Here is a 21,552-nt window from a genome sequence, read left to right on the forward strand (position 1 = left end):
TTTTTATGCCTTACTATACTATGGCATTTTTATCACTTTTTTTGACTTACTATACTATGATGTTTTTATGACTTTTTATGCCTTACTATACTATGACGCTCTATGCCTTACTATACTATGACGTTTTTTATTGGTTTTATCCCTTAATATAGAATGTCGTTTTTATGACTTTTTATGCCTTTCTATACTATCGCATTTTTATCACTTTTTTTGGCTTACTATACTATGACGTTTTAATGCCTTACTATACTATGATGCTCTATGCCTTACTATTCTATGTTGTTTTTATGATTTTTTTTTTTGCCTTAGTATACTATGTCGTTTTTCTGACTTTTTATGCCTTAGTATACTATGGCATTTTTATCACTTTTTTTGGCATACTATACTATGATGTTTTTATGACGCTCTATGCCTTACTATACTATGACCCTTTTTGTCGTATTTATCCCTTACTATAGCTTGACCTTTTTTTTTTACATTTTTATGCCTCACTATACTGTAACGTTTTTATGACTTTTTTTGCCTTACTATACTATGACGCTTATATGCCTTACTATTCTATGTTGTTCTTATGATTTTTTTTTTAGCCTTACTATACTATGTCGTTTTTATGACGTTTTATGCCTTAGTATACTATGGCATTTTTATCACTTTTTTTGGCATACTATACTATGATGTTTTTATGACTTTTTATGCCTTACTATACTATGACGTTTTTTATTGGTTTTATCCCTTGATATAGAATGTCGTTTTTATGACTTTTTATGCCTTTCTATACTATGGTATTTTTATCACTTTTTTTGGCTTACTATACTATGACGTTTTCATGACTTTTTATGCCTTACTGTACAACATTTTTGACGTTTTATGCCTGACTATACTATGTCATTTTTATGACTTTTTATACCTTACTATACTATGACGTTCTTTAATGTTTCATGCCTTCCTGTACTTCAACATTTTTAATTGTTTTTAACCCATTAGTGTAGTATGACGTTTTTTATCATTATTTTCCTTTACTTGAGTGTGAGGAGTTTTGACGTTTTTATGCTATGACATTTTTGTGTCTTAATATAGTATAACGTTCTTTGGCAGTTTTGACATTCATGCCTTTTGACGTTTTTATGACATACTAGCCTAAATTATGACCTTTTATACTTTTACACCATGACCTTTTATGCCTTACTTTAGTATGGTTTTTAATGCATTGATATAATATGACATTGTCATAGCTTGACTTTTTAATGTGTTATTATAGGTTACTATTACTTTTTCATGCCATTTTATGCCTCAGAAGTGTTGGCATAGTAATGCACATCATCGCGCTACATTGAAAAAGCTCTGCAATGAATAGGCTTGTTTAGAAACGATTAGATTTGGTGTCCTTGTCTCTCTGAAACAGGCTGCAATATGCAACACAGCCAACCCCGAAACGCATTTCAGGCACAGAAAGTTTCGTTGCTTTAAGCGCTGTGACAAGCAATGAAATGACAGACATTTCATTGCTTAAATTTCCTTTGGAAATTGCGATAGACAGTTTTTGTCATTATATTTTTATAGTTAATCAATATATCAACAGGTTAATAAAAAATAGAAATAATTGTTAGTCGCTGTCGTCATTGTAAGATTTTTAATGTATTCAACCTGTTTAAGGATTCACAATTTGTGAAAAATGTTGAATTAAACAAAACAGTTGGTTTAAAATGAAAACTCCACAGGGTGCCTTTAACAAAAGTAGGCTCCATCATTACGCTGCTAAACTCCCAATTTTCTTCAACACAGTGTGATTACTGATGCCCACAGTGGACCAAACAGGGAATACAGCTTTAAGAGAGTTTAGCCTCATTTTGGAAGTCTCTGTTACTTAAAGAATTTGGGAAGTGTCACTTACTTTGAAGTTTTGTCCCACACATAAAAAAATGGAATTAAATATTCATAACGATCCAATTTCCTCTCAATGACTTTATATCTCCATTGCCATGGGAACAGACTAATCTGTTATTGTAGATTAGTAGTTCTCCCATTAATGCGATCATTATCACTGCATAAATATTCAATTGAAACACAAATTATTGCTTTGACCACAAGGATACCACCAGAGGCCTCATTAAGTGAGAACTTAGGACTCTTTTGTTGTTGTTGTAAATGTGTCTAATGCAGACCAATCATCGATAGTCTGCATGTCACACACAGTGTGATAGCATGTTAAAGCCACAGGAACCCGTTGGTACATGTGTGCTTGAATTAAAGATTACTTTATATAGATGTTTGATTGTGGAATTAGATTGTCAGAGCAGGGGAGGTTTGTTGTCTTCATGGGAATAGATTGACTTTCAGTATTCTGATTAAAAGGACATAAACTGAAGAAAACTTCAGGTGGGTGATTTGTGAAATAGTTCTCATCAAAGTTTTTCTCTGCACTTGGACAAAATATGTTCTGCTTTATCAAAATGATGAATTTAGTCACAGATGTCCACATACTTCGTTTCTGGGGATATCAGCGAACCAATCGGGGTCATCACAGGCAGACTGTTTTCTTCCACTCCTCTATTCACATATGCTAATTAAATTTTGTTATTAATCAAAGCTGTCACTCAAGTCAGTTGACAAGTGGGTCATAACATCCATCGTGTTACAAGATTGCCCCTGTGATTTAATCTGGAGACAATTAAGTATCAGGCTACTCTTTCATCCTGGAGCCATAGCAACACTTCCAGTTAACCCAGTTTACAAAGTGGTGACAAGCCAGTCATGCATGGCGTTGTGGTGCATTAATATCAGTGATACTCAAGCTTCCCCCAGTCCATATGCAAGCTTAATCAATCTCCTCAGCGATCACACACCTAACAGTGGAGGTGGCAGCTGATCAATATACTTGATTGATTTACTGTGGTTAATCAGATCCATAGAACCTGTTTAAGAGACAGCAGGGTGTCAGTGTAGATCCACATTCAGGAATTAGCTTGTTTGGAAAGCACCAATCAGAGAAGTGAATTCTGATGAGCAGGGAGGGTGGGCTGAGAGAGCAGAATGAGCATGCTTGTGTAAAATAACCCAAAGACAGTGTGGCTCCAACAATCCACTATATCCCTGTCACATTATGGTAATAAATGTGAGAAAATTGCACAGGCTAAATTACTTGCATTGATCAGAAGGATTTTGGCTTGTGAGAGAAGTCTTTTCAACTTGAAAATGTATTCTTGAAATCTAATTACTAGTTGGACACATTATTCTGAAAGCTATGATTCGACAGCTTGATATGTGATGTGGGACTTAAGCTTTCAGATGAAATATACATTTTCGGCTGATTTGTGGTTACGATATTTGTTCTTAAAAAAACATCATCCAACACTGGCCTTTAATTGAGTCTTCATGCCTGCTGTGAAAATATGCATTACACCAACACAAGAAGTTCAGTTACAGTTAACTTTATTTGTAAGTACAGATAGAACAAGAACAATTATCGCTTTTATTTGATACCATTTGTTTCCCTTTTTGTGGGCTCCAGCTCATAGTCGCTCTGAGGAACATACTAAGACCCTCAACAAGTAAATGTCGATTTCAAACTAGGATTATGTAGAAATGACAAAAAATTCCACAGACATTTTGAATCTGCAGGCGGTCACGCCTGCTAAACTGAAAGAGTAAATAAACAGTTTGGTTGGTTTCATAAAAACACAAATGAAAGCAATAGAAAGAAAATAGAAATGTCACAGACCCTATTTTCATGCTCTGCGACAGTTCACCTCCAGATCGCATGAGCTCAAGAATAGGTCAACTTTATATCCCCCTGTCTGAAACAAATAACATTTTCCAGCTGTGTGTACTTTTTCTGATTTATTCTTTTTCCCCAGACATTGAACAGTAGTATATTGCCGTAAGCACAGTTGTTGCAATTGCTGGCTAAGACATAATTGCATGAGTTGAGGCCAACACCTTACATGTGCAAATTTACACTGTAGTGGGAAAGGAGAGGAAAAGCAGAGTGAAAAGAGCTAAAAAGGAGAGGAGGAGGGACCATTATATTCTTGTGCAACAGCTTGTCAAAAACACTCATCCATACATTCCCACCACTTTATCTTTGTCTCTTACAGATTGATACAGCCAGGAGGTACAGTGAAGCATTGCGGTGGGTTGGGAGAGTGAGGAGACGTATCAGTCTTCTAATTAAGTATGGCAGCGCTGCTCAGTATTGAGGCATAGTTCAAAAGGGGACTCATTCTCAGAGGTAATGGTGCAAAAATTCTGGAAACAATCCAGTCGAATACAAAGTGATTCAAGTTCAATTTTGTGTCTCGATCGATGTGCTCTGTCCAAGGTGCACAGAGGCTTTGGAGAGTAAGCTGTTGTCTTTTCTGGCTCGGTGTCCCAAACACACCCCGCTCCACTGTATTACAAAGAGATAGTGACAATTCCTTTTATACTGTACTTGATATGTGATCACTGTCTACTTTCACTGGTCAGGGTAGGTGCACATTCAGTTCGGCATAGATCACTTTCAGATGTAAGACCCTCGGACAGTTAAGAGGCCTGCAGCTGACATTAGTGTAGTTAGAACAAAGTCTAATTTCAGTATTTAACACCATTGTCTGACAGCTGAGTAGAGCCGCTGCTGCATTGCTATTAAATGTTTTGGATAGTGTTACTATGGAGACGTAGCCACACCAACGTGCAGTGTATTTGGTTTTGTTTTCTTTTGATCCAGGCAGCACTCAAGGGCGAGGAGTGTTAGCATGAATACTTTGCATCGTGCGTGTGTATGAATATTTCATTTCTTTCACAATGTTTCAGCTCTGGAGGTGCAACATTATGGGGACTGGTTGACTTTGTCTTAAAATTGGTTTGAACCAATACACACAGACATTTAGACTCATTTATGCAAACACACTCACACGCATTAGAAATATAAAGCTGAGTGCTGCTACTGGGAGTCTCCAGAGTCTCTTATTAGTCCGGCTAATTTCACATCATTTGACAGAATTAATTCATAAATTAATCAGCAGAGCCTCAGAAAATAACACCACACGCCTCCATTACACCACCATGTAATCCCATTTACACCTAGCATTAAAATCCCCATGCAGACAGAAGACCATTCACCGTAATCTCTGCCTGGTTCTGAAAAGACAGGGTGAAACTGCTGCCCGGACAACTTTTCCAACATCGCACTATTAAACCAGACACTTAAAAAGGGCTTAAAAGCCACCTTAAGACTCTGTGACTTAATACGTCTCAATTGATACAGCAGATAGAGCTCAGCTGGTTAGGTTGGGGCACCCTACTGCTGTCTTAGGATCGTAAAAGTCACATTTACACCAAGGTACTTTGTCAAAATCACATCTCTAATCCTGTTTGGGTGAGTCCAATGCGGCCTACAGCTTCATATTAACAATGTTGCGACAACTTGCCTCTGCTTGGGGATTTTAAGACAGGTATGAGTGGGGAAACATGTTCAACAGCAGCACAGATCTTTAAAAAATAAAACCGTCTACTATTACTGATACAGTAACAGAATAAATTTTTCACTTTGGTGCAACATTTCTGGCATGTTTATCTGTGTCCATGTCAACCTAAAGTGGTGCTCTTATTGTGAAAAAACAGGTTAGTCAAAACAATGTTTTTTTTTTTTTTTAAATATGCCCCCTGTACTTTTTCTTTTACAAAGATCAGTTTGTTTAAATTTTTTACATACAAAAATAAGAGTGAGTCTAATTGCAACCAGTGATCACACATTCCCAGAATGCACAGTGACTCATGTAAGAGACTGATAATGTGTTGCAAAGGCAAACATGCTAGAAAACGAAAATAATGTTCCCATATGAAAAAATGATTTGGTTATACATCCTCAAGTCTGTCCTCCCTCTGAACCCCGCTGATTACAAAGACAAAATAGTTTCACCCACTCAGCTTTAATATATTAGGCAACATCAACAGCTTAGAAATGGAAATTGTGGAAAGTAGATGTTATGGCCCTGTTAGTGTTACACATGGTTAGCTCATTATAGAATATCACATTTAAGACTAGCATTTAAGTGGAATGCATAACAATTCAAATATACTGGATGTTATTCTAAAAATGTTTTTTTTCCACAAGTTGACAGGACATTAGAAGATATACTGTTGTTTGATCTAATCACCGCATCTAGGGAATTACATGCAGACTGAGTAGTGGTACAATTCAGTAAGGAATTCCCATTAGGATTGTCATATCATCTGCTCTTTGCACCCATCAGGTCTGTATATATGTTGTGCTTCATTTTGTGTCCCCAGTGTAACTGAACAGACTATGTACAAATCGGGGCCAAAATATCCTACAGTACTACCACAGAAGAGATCTATGTCTTTAAAGGATTCCTGTTATTCCTTATCCTCCTCTTTAAAAAAAAAAAAAAAAAAATCATGTTCCTTCACCTTTCACAATTTCCTAAATCAGATTGTCTAACTTCCCCCTCCCTCCTTCTGCCCTCTCACTCTACTCCTCGATTTCCAGTATCAGGTCATCTCCCTCCAGGGAGGCGTCGGCCGTGACATGGACAGCCTTAATGGTCCCGGCCAACGGGGAGTTGACCACGGTTTCCATCTTCATGGCAGAGAGGACACACAGCGGCTGACCCTTCTCCACCTTTCATGATAATAAAGATAATTCACAGAGCATTAAAAACACGAGTCAAATGTACAGACCACTGAACAAGCGCTGTAGCTGAGGGTTAACAAGAAAAGTACAGTCAAAGAGTTTAACCACAAGAAGATTTTGTTTCTATTCCTCAAAGCAAAGAATCAGAAAAGTAGCATTTTTATCAGCACTGAAACGTTTTGAAACAATACCCAGCAGCACACTTGCACTGCACTGGTGTAGAGGCAGAAATCTCAAGTGGACAGGGCTGGGGGGCGTCTGAAAAACTGTTTTGGTCAGGCTGACAAATGACATTTTTCTTGATACTTTACTTTCAGGAATAAACATATCAATAATTAAAAACCCTTTTAGTTAATTTAGCAAAGGAAGCCAATCTTTCCAAATGCTAGATACAAGAACCTTTCAAATACAGTAAAAAATTATTTCAATCAGGAACTACATATAAATTAACAAAACTAAAACTATCTGCAGGGCTAGGTACTACTAGAATTAAGTGTCAATTTGTTGTTTTTTTTTTAAAGTGAACTGACCCTTTAACTAAAGGTAATCAAATCTGATGAAAACTGAAATGTTGAGGGTAAAGAGGGAGTTGACAATAAACTGACCTTGGACCCGACTTCCACTTTGACCTCCAGGACTTTTCCAGGCATGGGTGCTCCCACTTGACCCTTGATGGACTTCTGAGCCTTGGGATGGAACTTCATTTCCTGGGTGGAGGGAAAAGAGATTTCATGCATCCATCTGTCCAGTTGATCATCCATACATGCCTCCCATTTATTCACTCATCCACACAATGACCCATCAATATAGTTGTTCAACCACCCATTCAAACATTTTTCCCTGATGAGCCTCCATCTTCCCTCACAGTGATTTGTTTCTTTGAATAAAAATCACTTGTGATTGTCAAATGAACCATAATAAAATTTGTTTAGTTGTTTCTTAGATTTAGGTTTAACATAGAAAATGAGAACCTTTCCACCCCCTCAGTCCCTCTAGCCATCTATCTATTGACCTGCACTGACATCTATCCTTCTCTCAAACCATCCCCCCTCTGCATACCTTCATGGCCAAGGTGTCTTTAACCAGCACAGATCTCAGCTGTCCGTTCAGCTCAAAGAAGACCTCTCTCTGACCGGCCTTGTTCAGGTCGCCCAGTGCCAGCGCCTTGATGTGGAGGATCTTCCCTCTCTCCAGCTCCACCTGAGATAAAACAAAGCCAGAGATTGGAGGAGGAATGGTATGGAGGGGGGCACATAATTGCGAAAATGGAAGATTGGGGTGAGTGTGAAGGAGAAAGGGACAGACATGAGATTATCTTAGAAAATTTAAATTAATACACATGCTCAGCCAAAGAAATAAAAACAGACTGCACAGCCTGATGAAATTAAAGAGTGAAGTTAGTGGGGTGAGACAAGCAGCATGTTTCCTTCTAGTCTTATTCCTTTTCACCCTCCCATTGTGTTGCAATATCTCCCCGCATGCACTTTGTTGGGAGGGTATGGAAACAAAGAGCAGTTGCCAATCCATGAGAATCTCATCGAGCCTCACTTCATTTAAATGGCTTAATACATTAATCAAATAAACTACCATTGTATGCTGAGAGAGTTTTGTATTTTACACTGATGAGTCATTTTTCTTCTTTGAATTTCACTTCATTAAATCAGTGACTCCCTGTCAGCTTTCATTAGCTGCCCATTTGTGTTTAACTCAATTGTACAGGAACAGTCATGTTTTGAATGGGAAAGGATGAAGCTCCTCAACAGTCTTTTTTCACAGGAGACATTTTGCCTTGTCATAGCAGGGAAGTCACAGATCTGACTAATAACATTATAGATGGATCTGTTCTATTCAAGAGTCCCAGTAAAACATGACAGTGTGACAGGGAGGCATTCACAGTATCAGGACCCTGAAACTGAAGCAGCTAAATCAAATTCAGTCATCATTTCTTTTATTATTTACACCTGTTCCTCTTCGCTCGTCATATTTCCTGTATTATTCATGAAACATTAAGTAATTTAATTAATATATGAATCAACTATAATCTTGATAACTGATTGAGGTAGCTCAGTTCATTTGGGCCAGACCAAACTGTCACTTATTTTTTAATGCAGCTTTACCAGATGACATGGATTTGGACAAAACCTCCCCTTTTCACATTCTGATGTATCTGAGAAATGAGCTTCTAGCAATATACAACACCACTTATAGTGGTATAGTTGCTCATGACATCACTTTTCACTGTTTGAGTGTATTTAAACTGTGCCAAGCAGGTGAGGTGTTAAGCCAGCAGTTTTAGTAATTTATCCAGTAAATATACAAACATGAGCCTAAGATATTTTAAGATATGACTTGGGGTTCTGGAGTCCAGCTAAATAGATTCTGAGAATGGATTCTGGAAACTTGGTAGTTGCAGCCCTGGTAAGATTAATCTTATTTATAGAATCTGTAGAGAAAAGAGATACAAATACAGAAGTTATATACCGTTTGTAAAAACACTACGGTACGTGTAGACACTTTGCAGTTTCACTTGTTACCTCAGGGTAGCAAAAATAAACAGGACATGAATGGGCGTATGCTGTATCTCTATCTGTGTGTTTGCAGCAGACACACCAATACTGACATCAATGAGGGGGAGAAGTGGTGTAGACAGAATGACAATCTGAGAGACAGACAGGAGAGTTTAAGAGAGAAACGATGGCAGATTTGAGGATATAAAAACATTTTCCTAGCCTCTAAACTTTACCTGCCACCTGTAACAGTGTTGTTTCAAAACAAAGACATTACTCTCCCTCTCTGTATCAACACCAGACAGCTCTTTCCTTCTCACATCACTTCTGGTCACTGTTGTGTTGTCTTGCTAGTCTTTCCCTCGACACAGGCCACTGTACTTCTTCATTTATCTCACGCCTCTGCTCAAATCTCGTCTCATCGGTCGGAAACTAATTTTTTTCCCGTCTTTCCATTTGTCCAACTTCCTCTCTCTGGCTTTCAATCTCTCTCAATATCAGTTCTCCCATGTGTCACAGCTTTCCATTTTGTATTGTTATTTTGCCACCTATTTCTGGGGCCACTCTGTCTCTCATGCCATTATTAATTCCCCTCATCTGGCTCTTTCAGCTTCTCTTTTTTTCTGTTGTCTTCCCTTTTCTGTGTCTATCCACCCCTCTTCCTCGACGCTTCCCCTCTCATCCTTTTTGTTTTTCACATTGACATCTCAGCTGAGTCTCCATTGATATTCCAAACTAAGTCTCTGTGCAAAGACAAAAATACACGCTGCTGCAGGTGTGTATTGATCTCAATTTCATTCTGCCTCTCTCTTTCTCTGGGTGTTCTGACTCTTCATCTATTTCCCTTTCTGAGTATCTGGTAACAAAACCTTTCTTTGCATGCCTGTGCTTTCTCTCTGGCACTAATCTTCATCTCTCCCTGCTTCTCTCTCCACCTTCCTTTACACTGAACTTCTCTCCAACCTGTGCCGTTTTTAATGGGGATCTTGGCAGCTCTTTGCAAAAAACAAAACTGCCTTCCCTTTTCCAACTGCGTGGCTTCTACTCTACATCTCCTCACAACTGCTTCCATGAAAAATACAGTACATGTCTCTTTGAAGAGTTGCACAAAATGTATGAATCTTTTGAAGATGATTTTGTCAAAGATGTAACCGTGTTCATGTACGCCAGTTTTAAACAGAGCTACAAAGATGACTTCAATGCACTGTCGATATCTAAAACATCAGACATGCATGAAGACTTTCACTTGTAAAAATGAAAATGACAAGCTCACATACTGGCAGGTTACTCCTACCTGTGACACACGCATGTTAGTGGTCACACTAATTCTCTCTACACTAAACCTCCTCTGTGGTTGGCTTCAATAAACTGCTTTCATGTGTAACCTATTACCAGGTAAAATACCAGGCCTCATTAAATTTGTGTTCAATGGAAGCTCACAAATATTTCATCTTTTTTCTAGCATGTAGCAACACAGAAAACATCCAGTCATTTAGCTAAATAGAAAAGCTGTATCAAGATAAAACGATGTAAAGGTAAAAATAAATTCTCTACTTTCTACAACTGGCCTCTGCCACTAATGACACACTACGAGTGCATGTTAACTCAGAGACCCAAGCTGTGTCCCAATTCCATAATACCACTCCTAATTTTATACAGCATGTACTATATACTAGTTCTTACTCTATAGTAGTATTGTTAGTTAGTGTATAAACAGACATGCGCTGCAATACATCTTTAAAACTACACATATGGAATAGCACGGTCAATTCAACTAAACAGAGAAAGTTAAATGTTTTTCCAAAGATGTACTTTTTTCTATACTTTGTTTGTTTTCCAAAATCTTGCTCCAGCCACCGTCTGCAATTATTGTAATATTTGCAGCTGTGGGTACTTCCTCAATTCCCTTTGTTTATTGCATTGTGACACAAAACAGCACCAACAACACACTTACTTAATACTGACTTTTTTGAGGTTACTTAATTGTTCCACTTTTCCAGTGTGAGCACACTACACACAGTGGCAAGAAAAATATGTGAATCCTTTGGAGTTTGATCATAAAATGTGATTTGATCTTCATCTAAGTCACATGTATTGACAAATGCAATGAGCTTGAGCTGATAGCACACACTTCATTTTAATCTTTTGTGTCTATTGAACACACCAATTTAACATTCACAGTGCTGGTGGATAAAATAAGTGAACCCTTGGATTTAATAACTGGTCAAACCTCCCTTTACAGAATATTCAGGAAGAATTATGGTCCACTCCTCCTTATATACTATAGTCTTAAAATGTCTGGTGTGAACAGCCCTCAAGGTCATTTTACAGCATCTCTGTTGGATTAAGGTCTGGGCTCTGACTGGAGAAGGTGGATTTTCTTTGTTTGAAGTCATTCTGTCGTAGCTTTACTTTGATGTTTAGCGTCATTGAGATGCTGCATCACCCAGCTTCTACTGAGGAGACAGCCACCCTGACATTATCCTTGATAGACTTGGGAATTTATTTGGCAAACTTCAGACATGCAGTGATTTTTTTTTTTTTTTTGAGAGCAGTGGCTTTTTCCATGGTGCCAGCTCTTAACCAGCTTCAATAATTACTTTGAACCTTTAGTTTAGCCACAGAACTAGGGCTCTATTTATAGACAGTTTGTCTGACTGTGGACTTGTGAATATTGAAACTGTTTCAAATTAGCAATTCTGGATCCCAAGTCTTCTGAGGTCTCTTTTTTAAGGCACGGGTTACATCAGAGGATACTTCTTGTGATTAGGGAGCCCAAAATGTTTGAGTGGTTATTTTATAAGTTAAAGTAGCTGTAATACACACACATCCAAACTGGTTTCATTGACTGGACTCCAGATTTGATCATTCCTGACTCCAGTTAGCTTTTGTAAATGTCATTAGGATGGAGGTTCACATACTTTTTCCAACCTACACTGTGAATGTTTGAATGATGTTTTCAGTATGGACAAGAACAGCACAATGATTTGGGTGTTAATAGTTAAAATAGATTGCTTTTGTTCATATGTTTCATGGTAACTTCGATGATTTAATATATTTTATTTCACTTACTTTTTCTTGCCACTGTTTTTAATAAGCTCAGAATTAGTATGTAGCGTGAGACAGACTGAAAATGGTGTCTGGAATATTCCAAAGCTTGTGTCACAGCAAAGTTGTGGAAACTATAAGACTCTTGTTTAAAAATGTACCCACAAAACATCAAGTCTCAGTGAAGACAGGATTTTGAACTTAAGTGCTCTACATCTAGTCAGTGCAAACAGTTCATCACTGGGTGGGTCATTAAAAATTTGTCCCTTAACATGCTCAGACAAACAATATAAATTGATAAATCAATAAAAGTCTATCATACCCAACCCTAACCACCCAGTCTCTTCCTGATTTGGTTTCTTATAACCATACTTGTGATAGCATCTCTAATGCATAATTTATTTTCCCTATCGCAATGATATATCTGCTGTGTTATTGTCTATACAGCCCTCACATGCGTGTTGTGTTTATTTAGGCAGTACCATAAAGCACAGAGCCTTTTCTGTCAAATTCATCTGCTTATCTACTTGGATCCACAGCATCTCTGACGGAGACAAGTTTCACACTATGCTATCTTTGATATAACTTTATTAATGCCTTGTGTGGCCTGTGACAGAGTAATGAGATTGTGTTGGTGTCTGTACACATTAGCACTGATGGGGTGTGTATGACTGGGTCCGTGTTTGTGAAAATCTGTTTATATTTCCATCAAACATGATTAATACCATCCTGAGTCATCAGCACATGCCAGATAGGTCAATTTGTTTTTCCTCCTGTTTGTGTGGGTGGATGACAGTAATGAACAGAGCTGTCACCCATATGTAGGTGTATATTTGTGTATATAAATGCGCTCTAAATAGATACAATTTCACTAAGTGGTCACTTGGTCTTTAAAAAGCTATTTCAGTGACACGTGCCTAAGTGGGTTGCATCTGCTCAAGTTTGTCAGAAACTAGCTGAATCAACAACGAAGTATAACTGAATTTTTACAGAACAAGACATTATATTACATAACATTATATACTACAAAACGTTGTAGTGCTTATGTCCTCCCACCACAATCAGAATACAAAGAGGAATCTTCGAGGCTCGCTGTTCACTCTTTGGCTGATAAGGCTCTTTCATTGGATTTGCAACAGGCTTGAAATGAAGAGCAAAACAATACCAAATGATTACTGTGAACGCCTTTATATCTACTTCCCACAACATCAACAACTCAGGGCTTTAGGTCTAGCTCAGTGCTCAAAAAGATTTGGTGCTCAAATCTGTTTTGATCAAGATTTCCGCTGTGTGCTTCACACACTAGCTGCCAAGAGCTCAAAAACAGCTTTTGTTCCAAATATACAGTTAATAATGTGGTTGTGTAAGACTCATCTGTAACGGACAGTTGCTGTCTTTTGCTGCTGTTACTGGATTTATCACAAACGCCAACTATGGTTCGCAATGACAAGCTCAAAGGCCTTTTCTACTTCATTTTCTGAAGATCAACCATTTCATATTTCGGATAATTTAATAGAACAACCAAATGTAACTCTAAGGTTCTATGTTCTCTGACTACTTTCGCTTAGTGTATTTGTCCTGTACAAAACCCTGTTAACCTAAAATATATTTTCTGTTTGTCTATCACTTTGTACAGGTGCAGGAAGGGAAAGTGGGGCTTGGGCCAAGCTGTGTTCAGCGATATAGGAGAACCGCTGACTCTGGCTGGGAATATCGTCGGGCTGTAGAAAAATACCGGTGAACTCCTGAACCTGGCCAGCATGTCCTCTAATGAGGAGGCAGAGTTTGAAGACTCGGGGGAAGCCTCACTCATATGTCTGGCAGAGGTCATGAGGTAGTTAAAAAGCTCCTCAGGTGTGGATGAGATTTGCCCTGAGGTTCTGAAGCCTCTGGACATAGTTGGGCTGTCTTGGTTGACACGGCTCTTCAATGCTATATGGGGATCGGGGTGGTTCCCATATTTAAAAAAGGGGTCTGAAGGGTGTGCTCCAATTATCGGGGTATCTGCACTACCTTGTTTAACCCAGATAAGTGGCAGAAAATGGAAGTACACGTTTACACAGTTTAAGGTTATACAGACGCCTGCATTCAATTTTGAAAAGTGTTGTCTAGGTGAAGGACTAGTGTCTGCATGCTGGAGTGAGTAATGCTACCTTGAGTATAAAAACATTCCTAATTTGAAAACTCACCAAATTGCTTTGACTGCTCAGTGCTATTTCCTCTCCTCAGGGCTCCTCATTGGCCTGACTATTGCAGTCAGCACTGAAAACGTTGCCATGCATGAGCGGAAAAAGAAATGTGCCTCTCATGAGCACCTAACAATTACCATTTCTGATATTAATCTCAAAAGGTTGCAGCAGCAGCCATTCACAACAGTCAGCCTTCCTCTGACATATATAACACTCACACCAAACCGTCATCGGTAATACGTGCACACACCTCACGTCTCAAAAAGTCAACTCAGGTGCATGTGTACAATCTAATGCAGGCCAGAGATCTAGTTGTTTATTACACTGACTGAACATGACCAAGTCTGAAATATTCCTGAGTGTGTGTCACAGCAAAGTGGTGGAAACTACAGGTCTCTTGCTCAAACACGTATCTACGAAAACATCAAATCAGTGTGGACATGATATCCGATAACTTGAGCGCTCCACATCTATTTGTCAGTGCATACAGCGAAGTCCGATGGTCATCTCCATTATACAAATCTCCTTATATTCATACAAAGAACCATACAAAGAAGTAATTCCTACTATATAGTAATGTACACTGAGTGGCCCTTTTATTAGGAATAAGTGTACACTTTGATGCAGCCCAATGCAACAGCCCTGCTATGACATCTACATTTATGACACATAATATGTTTAGGTTTTGCTGACAATGATAATAAGATTGTAGTTGTTGCTTGTTATTGTTGGTGTTGTACTGGACTACATCATGTTGAGGTGTTTCTAATTTTAATGCAGTCCAGCACAACACCAACACTAACTATGATCTCAGTGCTACAACATTACTAATTAACACCTCTATGGCACATCATATTGTACAGGTGTACCTGGCCACTGAGTGTAAATCGGTGCTTTGATTTTAAGTAAATACCATTATATGCAATACTCTTGAATTACACAAGCCACAATAACATAAATGAATCTACATTATAATGGAGCGGCACATATAACCTGAGTCTATTTTCATGAACAGCACTAGTAAAAATGAATTGGATTAGAAAATGACAACAGCGAGATCAGTCGTTTTTAACTCAGGAGCTTCATTCAGCCCTTGAGGAATTTTTCCACAGTAAAAGAAAAAAACAACTAACAGACACTTGATCTTGCATTCGACAGGTCACTTTTTTGACATGTTTTCATTCCATCTCTTGTCTGGTACCGCTTAATCAGACCTGATCTTGGGGGAGTACCCATCGTCATGACAACAGGGGGAAGTTTGTTTCTGTGGCGATGACTGACTGATGTTAAGCACAAATCCGAGCGCCTCAAAGTCCTAAAAATGACTACAGTCGGAGATTCGATAAACAGCAGCAGAGCAAGGTGAAAAGTGATAGTAGAAAAAACAACAGTTCTGCAGCTTAGGTGTTTTGTTGATTATTTAGTCCTTTTTGTTGGTGTATATGATTTGGACTCCAAATAAAGAACATTTAAATTCAAGCCAACCAATTAGTATGTTGCAGGAAATTGAAATAAATGGCACTGTACTCACTGAACTGTGGCTTCAAACTAAATGAAAGCATCAAAAAACTGCTGTAGCTGCAGAGAGTCTTTATCAAAATATTTTAAGGATTTATTCTAATCAGTGATTAATGATCCGACTGTGGGGCTTGTGCCAGATCTCTAACTTGCTGCACCAAATGATACACACCCTGGGGTGATTGACAAGAAAGGAGAGTGGAGCGACTGCCCATGTTTCAGGTCAGTATTAGATCAGCACAATCAATGTGGCCCCTGATTCTTTGATAATAATACAGTGGCAGAGGATTTGCGCTCCCCATGTCCCTCATAATACCAAAATCAATTAACACAAGCCTGAGACCATTTTGCTGCAGTGAAATGAAGCAGTAATTAAGCATGGTTGCCTTTGGTTGCTCTGAATCACTGTCATTTAAATCTGTGTGCGTGTGTGTTACTTGTAATGAGAGAATCATGACAAAATAATGAAATAAAAAAAATGATGTAGAAGGATCAGATGGTTCATAATGAATGATGGGTGTTAGGGTTTTACTGGAATTATAACTAATGCTGATAGAAAGATGAGTATGAATGAGTCTAGACAAGGAGCTATAACTGCAAAATGTGACCGTCAAGTGGATTTTAACACTTCAGAAAAAGTTCTGTTAAAGATAGAGGTTCTTGTATTTTTGTTTAAAAACGTTGCTACTGTCAGGAGACATAAACTGAGGGGTAGTGTCACTTCACTATGAACACTGAAGGGTTTGTCCTGAAAACAGTTTCAGGTACTTGATGTACTACACATTCAATGAACACAAGACTTTGAAAGGGGGGAAATCAATTTCATTCTGATGTATTTAGAATTTAAGCAGGTTTCCCAAAGAGAAAGTGACAAGAGTTCATTATTCAAATGCAATTTGAAATTAAATTCACGCAGTTTACAGAGACATACTTGTACTAACTGCAGATGAATACAATAGGTAGTTTGCTAGTTGGCTAGTCGCCCTGGAAGTAGGTTCCTATTAGCAACTCTGAAGTCTGGGACATGTTTATCTGGAAAGCTTTAAGAGGCTTGTGCTGCTAGACCTGAGATACATTGTTTTGCAAGAGTCACATTTTCTGTGTCTTTACTACAGAAACAGCAAGTGTAAAATTAGCACAACTCATTTTCTTTTCAGCTATGCTATAGTCCTTATATGGGACAGTGATGGAGAATGAGAGGATCTGGATAAGGTGGGACCAGGCCATGAATAGCAAAATCACATGGGTAAATCTCTGATGGGCAGAACCATAGCACACCAAGTTGCTGACCCGGGTGGCGTATGATGTCCCGTCCTTCAAATCTTTTCAGCTGGAGCATGGTGGACTGCCCAAAATGCCCACTGTAGCACCTAGTGCTACAATCAGGCGCTGAAACCCATTGTGGAGGCTATCGGCATTGGAATCAGCAGCTGGAGATGAGCACGCCCCTCAACACAGAGGATCGCTTTTGTGAAAAAAGGTGAGCAGACAGGCAGGACCTAAGAAATCATTAGGAGGCCTGCCAACTGCAAAAGACTGACAGTTATCTGTAGACCGAGAGTATCACTCATAGCACATTGTCACAACTACCCTGAGGTTAGACATCCTCCTGGTCTCAGAGTTCAAAACACCATCTTTGTGGAACTGACAGAGCTGTGGGAGGGTCACATGGTGGAAGCGCATGAGAGCAACAGGGCCAGATAAAAAGGACTGGGGGCCAATATACATGCCCATGGACACTAGATGCAGAGGATTTGTGGGGTAATCACATTACAAAGCCTTCTTTGTGTAACCAGAATGGCAAGAAGCAGAGCCGTCAAGATGGCTCTGGATTGGGAGAGGACAGCCATGGCTAGATGTAAAGGCTACCTGATCACAAACTAGGTCTGATGTTGAAAGACCTGAAACACCCGATGATCCCAGGACACATCAATGATGTGTTCACATGCATCTAAGGGTGTATTTTATGAACTATCCTCAGCCAGGTTCAAATGCAATGAAACAATCAAGGAACTTCAATTCATGAAGGTAAAAAAATCCAATTCAGTTCCCAACATTTATTCATTACAATGCAGAATATCAGCACCATTACCTTACACTTAACCTGCACACGGTTAATATTTGTAGTTTGAGATTTTACGTTCATAGCTTAAACAACAAAATCATCATTAGCTTACTTCTACAAAACCACTGCCTTCAACATTTCTCATCAAGACCAAAATCCTGCAACAGACCTCATCTCACCTGCAGTACACAGGGCAGGGGGTCCAACCATGAACATTACTGCCTGTTTCTCAAAAAATAGTACACAAAGTCACTACAGAGCCCCCGTCAAAAATGTCACAACCATCATCTCTAACCTGTCTCACTTTATGTTTGAATGCTTCATACAGCCACCATCTGGTCACAGGTTGTGTCCTACTGGGTAAGTGTCATCTGTACAATGTGCAGTACAGTGTCACCACTCTAACATCAGACTACTACTCATAACTGCACTGCTTATCTCACACAAACCTATGTGAAACAACACATCTTACTATGCATGTGTTCCCTCTGTCCAGTATCAATGGTTTTGTATGTTGTAGTGTCTGAGTTTGGTAAAATTTAATGGAATTCTATTTATATTCTTTAATCTAATGTCATTTTCTTTCCTACACAACCTCATGTTTGTTATTGTAAATAGAATCCTCCCTATGACCTACAGGAATAGTTAGAAAAGGGTAGATTTTGCAATAGCATTTATAAAAAAAAAAAGTAAAGTTTTAGATGTACCAAAAAACATGTCTTTACATGACGACACATCGAGTGACAGACTCATCTAACATCTCCTTCAGTAGGACAGTAAATTTCTTTCTGATCTCATGTCTGATTCTGACATCTGTTAGTCAGTAGTTTCAGCAATCTCTTTGGAATTCACTCTTCAATCTGGACTTTAACAATCACATTAGTTACAATTTTGCTCACCACAGTAGTTACTCCTGTCATTCACTTGAAACTTTCTGCATACAGTGCACTTCCTGGATAAAAACAGCATTTCAGCGTATGTCTCATGTTCTGACAAAGACTTTCAATCAGCTCAGCAGACATCTTGAAAATTTTTGCTGACTGTACAGTGTGGTACAAAATTCTGAGACCACTTTTGGACCTTATTGTATATTCATGTATGTTAAAACCAATTTCCAGCCAGCTGATTCTGCTAATGTTACAGTTTGACAGGAAACTGTTTCCTATTCAAATGTCAATATTCTCCTGGAACGTGTCAGTTTCACATTTTGTGGCTTTGCTCTACCAAGTGACAGCCAATTATCCCATCTTCTCACCAAGAGATTGTTGCATTCCTGTGCCACACTAATTTGTTTGCATGCAAAGCAAATTCATATCATTTGTTTTATTGCTTCAATGGACTGCATGTTCAGACGCCTCCCTGCTGGAGAATAAACATAACAAATAAATAATCAAACAGAGGGAACATGCTTTAGAAAATCGGTAACAGTTGTATTTTGGTCTGAGATACTGGCCTTCAGTGCTTTTCACTGGCCCTCTCTCAAACATCATATGACAAAATGAATCTGTTATTTCTGTGCAGGAAGGCCAATCCGATGGCCCGGGGGGATCAGAAATGCTGTTTGTTGTTCCCTTGGTAAAGTGTTAATATCTCTATCCTCCCCACTGTGTTATCAGCACTTCACTGTGCCTCTGCACCAAACTGCATCAAACCTCAGCCATCTGCAGTGATGGAAAAATCATGCTGATAATGTCTGTTCTTTGTGGAACTGCTATTACATCAGAATTGATTAAAATGCTAACTTGATTAGAGAAAAAATTATTAATATTATTGAATGTGTTATTACAGTATTAGTGAGAATTATTTAACAATCACACACCTTTAAATTCTGGATAAATGTAATATGTACTATTGCTGTTATTTTTACATTTTACATTATTCCTATTTTCTGATCCTCATCAGCATGTCTTTCTCAGCTTTATGCGTGAGCTATGTTAAATCTTCAGCAAAAATATAAAACAATAAAATAAAAGGGGTGAGCTTAATATTTTTATCTCTGGTATTAAATTGTGTACCTCAAACTCCTCTGCGATCTTGGGTCCATCCAGGAACAGCCTGGTGCTGAGACAGTCCACTGGGCCAAAGTTAGCTGAAAAAACACAAAGAGATATGGCCTCAATATCAAAGCAATTGTTTATGACAATGTAGAAAAACCAAAATGTGTCTACTACATGTATATCTTAATGATTTCTAATGTTTGATATCAGAAATCAAACTAAGTCTTAAGCAGAAGTGGTGAAGAAACTGAGAAAAACAAAGAAGCTGTACACTAATTACAACCACCAGTGCTAACAGTTTTTCACTCCTCAAAGCAACAGTTAAGCTGCATTAATCCAGGCAGCTGAATGATACTGTAGCTACTCTGAAGTCTGACTCCTTGAGAAGACATCCTCTTAAACTTCCAGCATCAGTCTACTCCTGCCTCCTGCACATGCTGCTGCTGAGTGTACTTCAGACTTACACCTGCTTACAAATACAGTAAGTTGTTATGCTGATTTCTCCCTCTAACACCAGTCCTTGCTGTTCTGCTGTCTTATTTTTGTGTTATGTAAATTCACCACCTGAATGAAAGGCGCATGATGGGTTCTGCACCGTTCTGCAAAATCTGAAGCATGTGATTGGTTTCCTATGAGTAAGACCCATGCACTTCCAAATACAACAATTAAAAACATCTATCAAATGGCTGAACTTTGTTATGAGTGTTACTGACTTAAGGTTGGCTCATGCTAATTTCAAGCCCCAGTAATAATATAAATGAGAATGTGTGTGTGTGTTAGAAACCAAATGTCATGATCCCACACTTGTTCAATATAAAAGATCCAATTTGATAAAATGCACATTTCATTAATTAAACTTTCAAACAAAACAATAAGTTGTTTCCTATTCTTAAACCATTATGATGATCTATACACAAACATCAAATCTGCCCACTCACAGGTAAATTCCTTAAATTCCTGGAACACCTTCGGGTACATGGCTGCTGACATCACATCCTCAGGGGTGATCTCATCACTATGTGCGGTTCGGAGCCCCTCCTCCAGGGCCTTGAAGTCCATAGGTGGCAGAGAGGCACCGGGACGACCCTCAATACGGGGGAGAGACTTCAGCACCTGAGATAGGATGGTACAAGAGGACAAAAGGAAGGAAGATAGAAGGGGAGGACACAAGAGAGGTGAAGAGGATAAGGGCATAAAAAAGAAGAGAGAAGGGGAAACAAACAATTTGCCAAGTTGTTATTCAAAGTCATATAGTCTTTCTGAATGTTTTTCCATTCATAACATTCCCATGGGAGTCTGAAGCATGTGGGATGTACAAAGTGCTGGTAAAACCTTCACATCGAACTTCACAACTATACGTCTGGATAAAAGCTGCAACCTGTCAAAGCATTAAAGTGACACAGAGACTTTGGGTGGGAGGAGGAAGAAGATACGGATAACATGGGGAGCTGTTTTGAGGAATAGAGAAAGAGAGAGAAATACTTGAATCAGAGAGAATATAAAACTTATTAATGCAAGTTATTTTTAAATTTGCATAAAAGTGGGACCACTGTTGTGTCAAGATCTGCAGTGATTTCCACTTTTGTTCCCTCCA

General features: G+C 38.6%; 1 protein-coding gene across 1 annotated transcript in view; it reads right to left on the reverse strand.

Moving 5' to 3' along the window:
- Positions 1 to 3,412: 3,412 nt before the first annotated feature.
- pc (pyruvate carboxylase) overlaps positions 3,413 to 21,552 on the reverse strand; it is a 282,921-nt gene continuing 264,781 nt past the window's right edge. The window contains exons 23-27 of the mRNA XM_022758332.1: positions 20,897 to 21,071; positions 19,977 to 20,050; positions 7,694 to 7,834; positions 7,240 to 7,341; positions 3,413 to 6,622 (exon numbers count right to left, since the gene is read on the reverse strand). Of these exons, the coding sequence (XP_022614053.1) occupies positions 6,473 to 6,622; positions 7,240 to 7,341; positions 7,694 to 7,834; positions 19,977 to 20,050; positions 20,897 to 21,071 (642 nt within the window). The 3' untranslated portion in view covers positions 3,413 to 6,472. The remainder of the gene's footprint in view (positions 6,623 to 7,239; positions 7,342 to 7,693; positions 7,835 to 19,976; positions 20,051 to 20,896; positions 21,072 to 21,552) is intronic.

This window comes from Seriola dumerili, unplaced genomic scaffold, assembly GCF_002260705.1.
Source record: "Seriola dumerili isolate Sdu_G_001 unplaced genomic scaffold, Sdu_1.0 BDQW01000295.1, whole genome shotgun sequence".
NCBI lineage: Eukaryota > Metazoa > Chordata > Actinopteri > Carangiformes > Carangidae > Seriola > Seriola dumerili.